This window comes from Eucyclogobius newberryi, unplaced genomic scaffold, assembly GCF_026437365.1.
Source record: "Eucyclogobius newberryi isolate DKJ021-1_F unplaced genomic scaffold, fEucNew1.0.hap1 SCAF_412, whole genome shotgun sequence".
Lineage (NCBI taxonomy): Eukaryota > Metazoa > Chordata > Actinopteri > Gobiiformes > Gobiidae > Eucyclogobius > Eucyclogobius newberryi.
Genome location: NW_027316071.1, coordinates 18,323 through 31,945, shown reverse-complemented (window position 1 = coordinate 31,945; position 13,623 = coordinate 18,323). Strand labels below are relative to the sequence as shown.

General features: G+C 43.6%; 1 protein-coding gene across 1 annotated transcript in view; it reads right to left on the bottom strand.

Annotated features, from left to right (window-relative positions):
* The window catches only part of LOC140379542 (dual specificity testis-specific protein kinase 2-like), a gene marked incomplete at its 3' end in the record, with an annotated part of 37,871 nt that extends 26,269 nt beyond the window's left edge, over nucleotides 1-11,602 (bottom strand). Inside the window, exons 1-3 of the mRNA XM_072464215.1 lie at nucleotides 11,311-11,602; nucleotides 10,493-10,612; nucleotides 2,039-2,160 (exon numbers count right to left, since the gene is read on the bottom strand). Of these exons, the coding sequence (XP_072320316.1) occupies nucleotides 2,039-2,160; nucleotides 10,493-10,612; nucleotides 11,311-11,421 (353 nt within the window). The remainder of the gene's footprint in view (nucleotides 1-2,038; nucleotides 2,161-10,492; nucleotides 10,613-11,310) is intronic.
* Between the last annotated feature and the right edge of the window lie 2,021 nt (nucleotides 11,603-13,623).

Here is a 13,623-nt window from a genome sequence, read left to right as displayed (position 1 = left end):
AAGGTCAGCGCGGTGGGTCGTGTTTGGACCTGGGCTGGACAATGCGCTCCTCAGTGCCGCTCGCTCGTTTACGGAGAAACACGGAGGCCAAACAAAGACGCCATTGTAAAAAGACCAAGTGGGTTCGGTCTGACGGACGCAGGAATCTCAGTGTGATCTGGCAACGGGTCCCCTCACATGACCTGGCGCGTAAACTCGGGACGGTGATGGTTAGTAGCCGGTTAGCACTTCTGCTGGCCACGTTTATGGGGGTTTTCCTCCGGTCGCCCCCATCGATCCAAACCACGCACAACAGATAAAGTCCTCCAGCGAAGACCCGAGACCGTACATAGAAGTGGACACAGAGACGCCGTAGACGTGCTCGGGACCGCGGCGGCTAACGACTCTGCTACGTCCACTTGTATCCGGGACGTGTCCATCAGCTCTTCCTCGACCACAAACCCCCTGCGCCGGACACACCCTCGAAGAATTCAAGCGCACGGCCTTTGTTAAAACTGTCTGCGAGTAGGCTAACGTTTATTAACATAGCCACTAGCGTTAGCCAGCTGCTAAAGACCTGAAACAAACGGCTCATCCTCGGTCTGGAGTGACCTCTGTAAGTCCACTGGTCCCTCCTGACCACAGTCACACATTTCTGGACAAACGGGGTCTTTGGGGGCGTGGCCGAAGAGAAAGAATCCTTTGTTTTCGATACTTTTCGTCGGCACAGCCCACAGTGAGCATGCGGCTTTCGTCCACAAGATGGCGGTAGCGTTCCACACAGCCCTGACCTTCTAAGTACTAATCACAAATGCAAAAAAAAAAAAAAAAAAAAAGTGTTTCATGTTCCGTTTTACTGTAAGAGTTTTCCTCGTTTACTGAAACAATCTTCAAACAGATACTCGCCTACTTTAGCGCTACACAAGTAACCTACATCGAGATCTAAAGCTCTGGTGTTAATCCGATTGTCGTTTTATGGAAACAAAGCGTCGCCAAGTCATTACTGCCACCTTCAGAAAGCCCCCGATTATGAACAGACACATAACGAGCGTAAATAATGAGGATTAAAACTGCACTTTGAAGGTTTTACGTTTTGTTGTACTTTAGTGATCGCTGGACGTCTGTAATCCCACATTCTTTTACTTTTACTGCAGGATACGGGGGTAAATGCTCTGACCTGAGGATGCAGGGGTAAACTGACCTGAGGATGCAGGGGTAAACTGACCTGAGGATGCAGGGGTAAACTGACCTGAGGATGCAGGGGCAAACTGACCTGAGGATGCAGGGGTAAACTGACCTGAGGATGCAGGGGTAAACTGACCTGAGGATGCAGGGGCAAACTGACCTGAGGATGCAGGGGTAAACTGACCAGAGGATGCAGGGGCAAACTGACCAGAGGATGCAGGGGTAAACTGACCAGAGGATGCAAACTGACCTGAGGATGCAGGGGTAAACTGACCAGAGGATGCAGGGGTAAACTGACCTGAGGATGCAAACTGACCTGAGGATGCAGGGGTAAACTGACCTGAGGATGCAGGGGCAAACTGACCTGAGGATGCAGGGGTAAACTGACCAGAGGATGCAGGGGCAAACTGACCTGAGGATGCAGGGGTAAACTGACCTGAGGATGCAGGGGCAAACTGACCTGAGGATGCAGGGGTAAACTGACCAGAGGATGCAGGGGCAAACTGACCAGAGGATGCAGGGGTAAACTGACCTGAGGATGCAAACTGACCTGAGGATGCAGGGGTAAACTGACCTGAGGATGCAGGGGCAAACTGACCTGAGGATGCAGGGGCAAACTGACCTGAGGATGCAGGGGTAAACTGACCAGAGGATGCAGGGGTAAACTGACCAGAGGATGCAGGGGTAAACTGACCTGAGGATGCAAACTGACCAGAGGATGCAGGGGTAAACTGACCTGAGGATGCAGGGGTAAACTGACCTGAGGATGCAGGGGTAAACTGACCTGAGGATGCAAACTGACCAGAGGATGCAGGGGTAAACTGACCTGAGGATGCAGGGGTAAACTGACCTGAGGATGCAGGGGTAAACTGACCTGAGGATGCAGGGGTGGGACAGGCGGTTCATGAGCTGCACCTCCCGCAGCATGTTGGCTCTGTTACTGCTCAGTTTGTTCATCTTCAGAGCCATGACTTTATCTGAGGCTCGATGACGCACCTGAAACACACAACATTTCAATCTACTAAATGTACAACTTTTAAAAATGCTGACAAAAAGTATAGATTTATGATTAGTAAAACCCCATTACTTAAAAACACTTTATTTTTCCCAAATTAACTTCTTTCATTCCTGTCAGTCCACACTAAGAGCAGCTGTGAAGCAAATACATACTGCAATGTTCAGTGTCTTTGAGAGTCAAAAGAAACACCCAAATGCATTATTATTATTATTACTACTATTATTATTATTACTATTACTATTATTATTATTTATTATTTATTATTTATTATTTATTATTTATTATTTATTATTACTACTATTACTATCACTTTCACTATCACTATCACTATCAGGCCCGAGCGCCACAAGCTGGCGAGAGGCCTATTAGTCCCGTAAGGCCGTGCGAAGCACGGCTGCGAAAGTGCGCACATAGTGCGCACGAAATCGAGCGCGAAGCGCTCGCCCACTTCCAAACACTCACTAACGCACTTGTTCACTCATGCACGCCCCGTGCATACTAATTAGTAGTAGGAAAATGGAACATTACCGTTGTAAACGGGCGAAGCCCGTGCAAAAGTGCGCACTAAACGAGCACTTTACATTGGGAAAGTGAACATTGACGAAAAGTCACAAAAAAATAAATTAAAAAAATTGGCGCGTCAGCGCCCCCAAATGTACCAAAAATGCATTGAGAGATGGGAAATGACCCCAAAAAAATCTGACCGTAGAATCATGAAATTTGGCGCAGAGGTAGATGGTGACAAGAGAAGTAAAAAATATTACTACGACAACGCCGTCCGCCCAAACAAATGTCGGCCATATTGGTTCAAAAATGGCTAAGCATGACTCTGGAGTTTTTCCAAACGTCGTACTTTTACGAACTCCTCCCAGGGCGTTGGCTCTAAAAAGCTGAAATTTGGTGAAAATGCTACTGAGAAGTGGGACATCAAAAGTTATTCAAATTACATTGATACCTGTCACGGTCTAGAATTTAGCTAGAATTTCAGAAATCTCCCAAATTTAACATTTCTGCCGTTTGCGCAGATAAAGTCCGAATTGCGTCAAATTAGAAACAGTTGTTAAACTCTTTGCCCTAAACCTGCTTGAAGTGAAATAAATCCATTTGGCGCCACAGCGCCCCCTACAGATTTTATATGGAGGTTAAATGTTTAGTTTTGCGAAATTATATGAAATTTGACACACAACTCAATTTTAGAACCCCCATCAAAAAAGTCAATGAGACCCATGTCATAATTGTTATGGCGTTGCCATAGCGATGACCAAAACCTCCCACGTTATTCCAATGGGGAAATCGCCAGAACATGTTTACACTTTAGACTTTCACAAACTCCTCCCCCTCAGGGCGTCAGCCCAATTAACCTGAAATTTGGTGAGACTCATCTTCAGGGGTGGACCATCAAAAGTTATCCACATTTTTATTCAAAAAGTCACAGTGTTTGTGAGGCAAAGCCGCACATTTTGCCAAGAATTCAAAATAAAATTGCTTTTTGATGGTAAAACAAAGGGGAGAAGATGTGACAGCGTCACAGATTCAGCAGTAGGCGTAATAAAAGGACCATTGGGGCGCGTTAGCGCCCCCTCCTCTTGCGGCGTGGCGGCAGCGTGGCGAGGGCCGATCATTGCCGCTTGCGGCTATATTTATTATTATTATTGATAAATAAAATAAAATGATAATAACAATAGGAACTAAAACACTGTGAAAGAGAAACAGACACAGAGGTAAAATGGGGTCAGAGTGCACAGAAAACAATCGATTCCTTGTTATTGCACGTCACATTTTCCACCTCATGGCTTCACAGAGCCTGAAACAGACAACGGCCACTTCCCTCATCACAAGAATAAAATGTGAAACCAATAGATTTGATTAAATTGTAAAGTGTTCATTACAGGATTATGACCCGTGCACAGCTGCATGTGGACGTTTAGACACGGAAGGTTCTAGTACAAGCTTTTCTCTGTGAGCAGTTTCCCCACAGTGTTGACAAAAGGTTTACACCATAGACCAACGATACATGTGGCCTCCTGGAGCATCTGCACACCTACAATCTTTACAACACTGTTCAGGCGATCTTCATCTTTGACTGACAGTTAGCCCTGTACATGTACAACAGCAGTGAGAGGAACAGCACTTTACAACCCCAGAACATGGAGCTCTCCCTCTCTGTGCAGTCGAGTTAGTGGTGCAAAGCTCGCTCTAAACTCTAAATCAGTGACACAGAATTAGAAGTAGTTTTGTGGCTGGGCTTGAATTGTAAACGTGTGAAAACCACGGAGACAAAAACTCACTGATGACTCATTTATGAACCTGCAGCCGCTTCCTGGAAACATCACGTCAAGTGCAAGATGCAACTGTCCGAAGAGGAAATTGTACTCGTTCTTGGAGTAGTTTTCAAACGCAATACTTTTACTCCTCCTCGAGTCGTGTTTAGTCGTTTGAAGTGACGGTCTATTACTAAAGAAAAGGTTTGTTGTGACACGATCTCGGTTTTTCTCAATTACGTGATTTTGTGCATCCTTTAACTGAGGTTTTGTCCTTTGCATTACAGTAAATCAGCTTCAAATAAACAACCAACTCTTTCGTTCAGACAGTTATTATCTTCCCTAAATACTTTGTACTCTCACTCGAGTAGTTTCTTGCACTTTTACTAAAACACAGCACAAATAAAATCAATTAATATAACGTCCAATGCTTACAACGGACTATAGAAGCTTGGAAATGGCATCATTCAAACGTTTTAAGGTGAAGTTCTCGGTGTAGTGTCTTGCCCATGAGCACGGCAGCAGTGTCAAGCAACAGAAGTGAGGATCAAACCTTCATCAACTTTCGGAATAACGAGCGATCGTCTCTAATGCGACTCGAACCTTTCAGAAAACGTCTTAGTTTCATGCAGAACACGACCAGACATTTTGCCGTTTGCCGTGGACGTTCGCCAACCGCACGACTTCTACGAGTGTTTCTTTTCCCCCCGCGGCGCTTTTCCCGTAACCATAACAAACGCTGAAAGTCGATCGGACGCGTCGGGATCCCGAGACGGCGGCGGACGAGCTTGAACTCGGCACAAAAGGAATTTCATACTTGGTTTCAGCGGCGGCTTCAGACAAAGGCTCATTCATCCATCGGATACTGTCTCGGGATCTCGACACGTCTGATCGACTTCCAGCGTTTGTAATCGTTATACAAAAGACGGGGAGCGAGCGTGCGGCATTGATTTAAAACAGGAAGGAGACACAACGACTCATTAACGCCGGAAGAATCTTAAGAATGTGTAATAATGACCACGACAATCTGACGGAGCTATCGATTATTCTAGTCCCACAGTTATTTCTATTGTACAGCTTTACCAACTAAAGGTGGAAATATGGCGACTGAAGGCTTCAAGATAAAAAATATTTACAGATAAAGTGCATTATTGATGGAAATATTAAATAGTTTATCCTTTTTTGACGTTTTGATTTGATAATGTTGTCGTTTTTGTGATAAAAACGCCTTTTCGCAAGCGTTTTAGAGTCTGTTTACAGTCGGCCCGGCCTGGAATGGTCCACAGTTTGGCATTAAACACATCCATCTACAGGGAGGCGAGCAGGCGGCGAGTTATGGGTCAGATCTGTGGAGAGGCGACACCGCTCACAGTAAGAATGCACGGTTTTTGAGGCATTTTAGCGCAAGAAAAGTTACACCTTTAATTATGACTCCTTTACCAGTTTCTGAGATGTTAAAATGAACACAAAAACCTATACTTATTGGTATTAAAGTTGGTTTGATCGTTTTTTTGTATCAGGATTGTCTGAGATTCAGATAAAAATAAAAGTTTTTATCACATTTCCTGAAACTTGATGGTGCTTTTGAAGAGGTGAACACATAATTTGGTTCTTGTGAGAGTTAAATCTTATCACTCGAGTTTAAGAACAGCACAGAATCACAATCAGACAACGTCACGAAAAAGCCGATGGTCACGGGGATGAGATCACGACGAGACATTTATGAACTAACATGGCTGAAAATATGACCGTAATAAAAGGTGTGTCCAAGAGCAGACTAAATGTGGAGGACAACTAGAACATGTGTGAAGGAAAGAAAACGACTCCATGTACACTTGAAACGACATTACGTTACCGTATTACGTCACACTTTTTTTCATAGTTTTGGCCGGGTTGTGACTTACACTTATATTTATACTTATATAATACTTATACTTATACTCCGGAGCGACTTATGTGATATTATTTGTTATTTTCACACTTGCAACAGCATTTCATACTCCAGTGCGACTTATATATGTTTTTTTCTTCTCTATTATGCATTTTTTGGCTGGTGCGACTTATACTTCAGTGCGACTTAGTCTTGATAATACGGTACTAAACATTCCAACAATTTAGCATCAAATATAAGACCTTTAAAAGGACACATATTAGGCTAAATGGATTTTTTTTAACCCTGTTCTAACAGTGTGTTCCCTACTTTATCCAGGAGTGTTCCAAAGTAGATAAAGATTCAGTTGTATTCATCTGGACACCGTTTTTAGAACCGTTTTGCTTTTCTAAAAACCGTGTCCAGACGACTACAACTGAATCTTTTTCTACATACCTGGAGTAGCAGAAACCCCTAAACACTGTTTTTAAGTCCATAAATCATCTCCAGACTCATTCTGTGCATTTCTCTCTCCAACAAAATCTTCCAGCTGTTCATTATCAAACTGTGTAATTCACTCTGCAGAAAGTAGATGACGCAGAAATTCAGTTAGTGCCGTGGGAAACAGCAGAAATACAGATGTTAATTTTGTTTTGTTTATAAAGAACTTTATTTTAGTTATATAAACGTGAGATGCCAAAGTAAAAGCACCGAGAGCACGTTTAAAGGCTGGAAACACAAATAATGCATAATATTTGTCCTTTATATTGTTTTCCTTCAAATCAAAAACACATTTTCCTCCTTTTTGCTGCTACAATGAGGCGCGTTATACACTGCCCTGGTTCGGATCACGTTTGACACAATACTTCCTCTCTTCTCTCTTCCTCTTTGGTGCAGATAATGGCTCGGTTCAAGTTCAAAGCTTCAGAGGGTCTCGTCCGTCTCCTCTGATGAGGCGGGACGAGGGGGGCAGTAATAACAGATGGACTCTCCTCCCCCACAACACCCCGAATCAAGCGTCAACCCCCCCAACTCCACACACACACACAACCCCCATACACACACACACACACACACACAACCCCCACACACGTTTAAAGAGCTCACAACAAGTCCTGAAACAAGTCCTGAAGGAGAATAGCACTTGGTTTGTTTCAATGGTCTCTTTGCACAACACCGCGCCGCTAGCTCCACTCAAACGTCTGCTAATTATAAGTACGGGGTTTTAATAAAGTAATCAATAGTTCATGATGACATAGTGAACAGTCACAGGTGGATAATCACAGACGACATATCAAAAAGGTTCACGTACAATGTAAATACTTCAGAGGATAAGTCTGTGTACGTAAAAGTAGGTGTGAAGTGTCTCGAAGCTAATGCTAACCGAAACTTAAATGGAACAAATGACATGATATTTTTGTTTGTATTTAAATCAGTTCCTTTAAAGTGCCTCTCGGATGACTCGTTATACCAAAATGCAGTAAAGATAAATATATTTTGAATTAAAAAAAAACTTCCTGTTTGTAATTGATGATCACACTGGGAAATGACCAGCAAACACTGGGCCAAAACTCATCTAATGTCACTTTTATTTTTATTTTTGACAAATAAAAATAATTAGAGCGACTTTCTTTTGTTAAATTAATGTTTAGAGCGTCAAAAAAGTTGTTTCTTTGTGTAAATTATGCATAAATTCCTGGAAGTGTCTTTAACGTCGGACAGATCAGAGATTGGACAAAGCGATCCCTGTCCGTGGAGGGCGGGATTAATAAACCCCTTTGAAAAGCACTTGACCCCAAACTGCCACAGACGCTCAGAAGGGGGCGCTCTTTGACCTCCATCTCACTCACACACACAACACTGTCGCCATGGGAAATAATACCGCCGTTACTTCCTGAAAAGAGGAACTTCAGCACGAGAACTTCCTCTTTATTTTCAGTCAGAAAGTTTGTCGTCATGTTTTCTGTCACGTAGACACACAGACGTATTCCGGCAACGGCAATTTGACGAGCTCGTGCGAATGAAAACGGATCGCTGAGGATGGAGACGGAATGGAAACGATAAAGCAGGGACGTGTCACTCGTTACGTTTGTCAAATAATATGAAATAACAATCAATATCAAACTTTCAGATCCGCTTTCTAAAGTTGACTCATGATTCTATGGGAGTTTGTGGCGCTAAACTAACATTGTAGAGTCAAACTGTTGTGGCCCAGGATATTTGAGGTGCATTGTTGTTGTTTTAAAGCAGAATTACTGTATTTTTCAGACTATAATTCGCACCTTTTTTCATAGTTTTGGCCGGGGTGCGACCTATACTCCAGAGCGACTTATATGTGATATTATTAACACATTATTATATCATTTTGTTTGTTATTTTCACACCGCAAGAGGGCGCTCTAGGCTCTAAGCGACGCAGAAGAAGAATCTGCACTTCCTCTTCCTCTGGAGTTTGTGGAGTTGTTTAGAAGTGACACAGAGGAAGAAGAATTCAATGGATTTAGTGATTTGGGGTAAAACTGATGCTTTGGTAAACTTGTTAGCATGTTCTTTATGCTATAGTTATCTGAATAACTGTTCATATGTTACGTTAACATACCAGACACTTACCACAGTTCTGTCTGTGCCTCATGTAGCTGAAGGTGTTAGCGTTAGCATACGTCATGTAGCTGAAGGTGTTAGCGTTAGCATACGTCATGTAGCTGAAGGTGTTAGCGTTAGCATACGTACACCTATTCACCATGTTCTCTCATCTGTTATTATTTTAAACTGCATTTATGAAATGTCTGTTCTTGGTCTTGAATTTTATCAAATACATTTCCCCCCAAATGCGACTTATATATGTTTTTTTCTTCTCTATTATGCATTTTTTGGCTGTAGCAACTTATACTCCGGAAAATACGGAAAATCACCTTATTGAACGTCTTTGTCAGTCCCTGCGATGGTTGAATATGCGTTTCTGGCAGAGAAAGAGTTAAAAGGTCAAAGTAACGTCTCGATTCAATTTACAAAACAAAGCCACTCGTTCCAAGTAAATAAACGTCCTCAGGGTCATTTACGGATAAAGGTCGAACGAGTCGAGTCGTCCGAGAAATAAAAGAACTTGACTGTAAACAGAGGATAGATTGTTGTCACATTTAAAATCTGCTTTGCTGCTGCAGTTCCCCCGACCGCCTGCAGGACGACCGACAAGTCATCAAAATAACAGCGACTCGATCATTTCAACAATCGTTCATCGTTACTTGGATGACTTAAAAACACAAGACAAAAGACGTTTTTGAACAAACGCAGCGGCATCAATGAAGCAAAATGTCAAAGAGAGAATAAACTATTTAACTAAAGTTTATTTGTAAATAATCTCTAACTAGAATCTTTATTTAATCTGAATGTACAGTAGAAATAACTGTTTGACTACTATGTGCGTTACTGTTTTGCCTCTAATGTTCCCTAATATAGCATTAAACATACACAACTGCATAAAGACAAGCAGCTCACGCCACCAAGCCAAGCTACTACCGTATTTTCCGGACTATAAGTTGCACCTTTTTTCATAGTTTTGGCCGAGATGCGACTTATACTTATATTTATACTTATATATTTATACTTATACGGAGAGACTTATATGTGATATTATTTGTTATTTTCACACTTGCAACCGCATTTTATACTCCAGTGCGACTTATATATGTTTTATTTCTTTTCTATTTTTTGGCCGGTGCCACTTATACTCCGGTGCCACTTATACTCCGGTGCCACTTATACTCCGGTGCCACTTATACTCCGGTGCCACTTATACTCCGGTGCCACTTATACTCCGGTGCCACTTATACTCCGGTGCCACTTATACTCCGGTGCCACTTATACTCCGGTGCCACTTATACTCCGGTGCCACTTATACTCCGGTGCCACTTATACTCCGGTGCCACTTATAGTCCAAAAAATACGGTAGTCAGCTCTGTGGAGAGGCGAGGGAGCTCACAGTAGGAATGCATGTTTTTAAAAAGGTACTTCCTGCATTTAAAACAACTGTAATTGCATAAACGTCTAATGCCATACTGCGGAACATCTCGAGCAAACTACTGACAGTTTCCTCTGGTTCCGCGGACGTTTTTTGCTCGCTAACCGATGATCGTTAGCGCTTTACGGCGGCACAAAACGGGAGATGAAGGAGACGGCGTACCTTGTAAACGTCGGAGAAGAAGCCGGAGCCGATCCACTCGGAGCTGAAGTCGTCGAGTCGGGTGAGGCACGAGAAGGCGCTGATAAGGGCTCTGTACGAGGACGGCCACACCCGCCCCGCCTGCAACCACATCACGCTAGCGTCAGTTCCTCGCCACGTCCAGAGTCGCCAGCGCGCTCCAACTGCACCGGACACGCCCTCTGCACCGGACACGCCCTCTGCACCGGACACGCCCTCTGCACCGGACACGCCCTCTGCACCGGACACGCCCTCTGCACCAGACACGCCCTCTCCCCCGGACACGCCCTCAAAGCTTTCAAGAGCACGGACTTTGTGTCTGATCCTAAACTATAACACCCGGATTGTTGGAAATGACACTCAATAAAACTACGTGTAAGATAACGTTTATTAGCATGGCCACTAGCATTAGTTGCGAACGACCTGAAACAAACAGCTCCGCCTCAGTCTGGAGTGACGGTCCCTCCTGACCACAGTCACACTTTTCTGGACAAACGGGATCTTTGGGGGCGTGACAGAAGAGAAAGAATCCTTTGTTTTGAGACTTTTCCTTGGCACAGCCCACAGTGAGCATGCAGCTTTCGTCCACAAGATGGCAGCAGCAACGAGTGCGTCACGTCACTTCAATTCAAATTAAACGATTAACTTGCCCTTTTCCCACGTATTCTATCGACGGTCGGGAGAAGTGGGAGAGGACATCAAACGCCCTGAACCACGATGAAACAATATCCCAAAACTAGATCGACGCCACGACACAACGCCCCGATACCCGATACCCGCGCCCGGCACCCGTAACGGACCTGTGGCGCCGCGCTCAAGTTCCCCGGGGCCCAACCGGCGAGTGCCTGCCCGTCGTCCGCCTCCGGGCGCGTGGGGAAGGCGGCGATGGAGTTGCGTTTGTTGCGGTCCATGTCGTTTGGCTGTTGATCCCACCGCGATGAAGCCACATGACAAGGGCCCGAGGGTCACGTGACCTCGGGGGTTCACGGCGTCCGGACCGCAGGGGTGACCGGGGTTCGGCGGGTGGGGTCCTGGCGCGGGGCGGTTCTTCTGAGCATTTCGACGGGACGCTGAAGAGCTTACGTGGTCCAGAGAGTTTGTGCTTTTGAAAACCTGAAGCGAGAAAGAGGAGATTAGAGTCAAATGTCAAACGAGTTACGATCAGAGGTCACGATAATTCCAATCAGAGGTCACGATAGAGGTCACGATAGTTACAATCAGAGGTCACGATAGTTACAATCAGAGGTCACGATAGAGGTCACGATAGTTACAATCAGAGGTCACGATAGTTACAATCAGAGGTCACGATAGAGGTCACGATAGTTACAATCAGAGGTCACGATAGTTCCAATCAGAGGTCACGATAGAGGTGACGATAGTTACAACCAGAGGTCACGATAGAGGTCACGATAGTTACAACCAGAGGTCACGATAGAGGTCACGATAGTTACAATCAGGTCACGATAGTTACAATCAGAGGTCACGATAGTCACGATAGTTGCAATCAGAGGTCACAATAGTCACGATAGTTACAATCTGAGGTCACGATAGTCACGATAGTTACAATCCGAGGTCACGATAGTCACGATAGTTACAATCTGAGGTCACGATAGAGGTCACGATAGTTACAATCAGAGGTCACGATAGTTCCAATCAGAGGTCACGATAGAGGTGACGATAGTTACAACCAGAGGTCACGATAGAGGTCACGATAGTTACAACCAGAGGTCACGATAGAGGTCACGATAGTTACAATCAGGTCACGATAGTTACAATCAGAGGTCACGATAGTCACGATAGTTGCAATCAGAGGTCACAATAGTCACGATAGTTGCAATCTGAGGTCACGATAGTCACGATAGTTACAATCCGAGGTCACGATAGTCACGATAGTTACAATCTGAGGTCGCGATAGTTACAATCTGAGGTCACGATAGTTGCAATCGGAGGTCGCGATAGTTGCAATCGGAGGTCGCGATAGTTGCAATCGGAGGTCGCGATAGTCACGATAGTTACAATCGGAGGTCACGATAGTCACGATAGTTACAATCGGAGGTCACCATTGTCGCGATAGTTACAATCGGAGGTCACGATAGTTACAATCAGAGGTCACGATAGTACCCAGCAGTGTCTGAACGATAAAGTGACAAAACACGACACAAACAAGAAGAAACATGATTTTGTTTTCTTTGAAGCAAAGATTGAACTGAAATGCCCAGTAATCTTGCTTCTGGAACTTTCACAAATACCGTATTTTTTGGACTATAAGTCGCACCTTTTTTCATAGTTTTGGTTCATAGGTGCGACTTATATTTATATTTATACTTATATACTTATATTCCAGAGTGACTTATATATGATATTATTTGTTATTTTCACCCTTGCAACCGCATTTCATACTCCAGTGCAATTTATATGTTTTTTTCTTCTCCATTATGCATTTTTTACGGTAAATACTGTATATATCTGTTAGTTTTTACCATTAAATCATGTTGTAGATAACCGTTTTTTGCCCTCAACATCTAAAGTAACTCCTTTACTCTACAACAGGGGTGGGCAATTATTTTCCTCCGAGGGCCATATTTGAATCCAGGCAAGTAGCGGAGGGCCGGCATCATTGGTGTGAAAAAAATAAATACCAAAAATTAAATATCAAATAAAATATAACTTTTCTGTCAAATATAGGCTATTGAATCTATTGTTTAATTGATTTCACGTCATATGTATTAAGGATACACGTGCAGACAGATGAGGGCAAAAAAAAATATTATTGCTTTTTTTTTAAAAATATTACTTGGACAAGCTTGGCGGGCCGGATTGAAAGGCCCTGCGGGCCGGATCCAGCCCGCGGGCCGTAGTTTGCCCAGCCCTGCTCTACAACAACAACAAACATTACTCCAACAACATTCATTTTGTCTTTTTATTTAACCAAAAACATATATAACTTATTGTCTTTGAAAAGAAGAGTTTTGGGGATTTTTTAAAAACATACACACATTGGTCGATCTCTAATTACTACTTAATCAAACGAGTATCTAATGTCTAATCACCATTTTCTGACATGTTTTAAGATTCAAACTCTTCAATCACGCTTCTGTTTGGAACCTTTATAT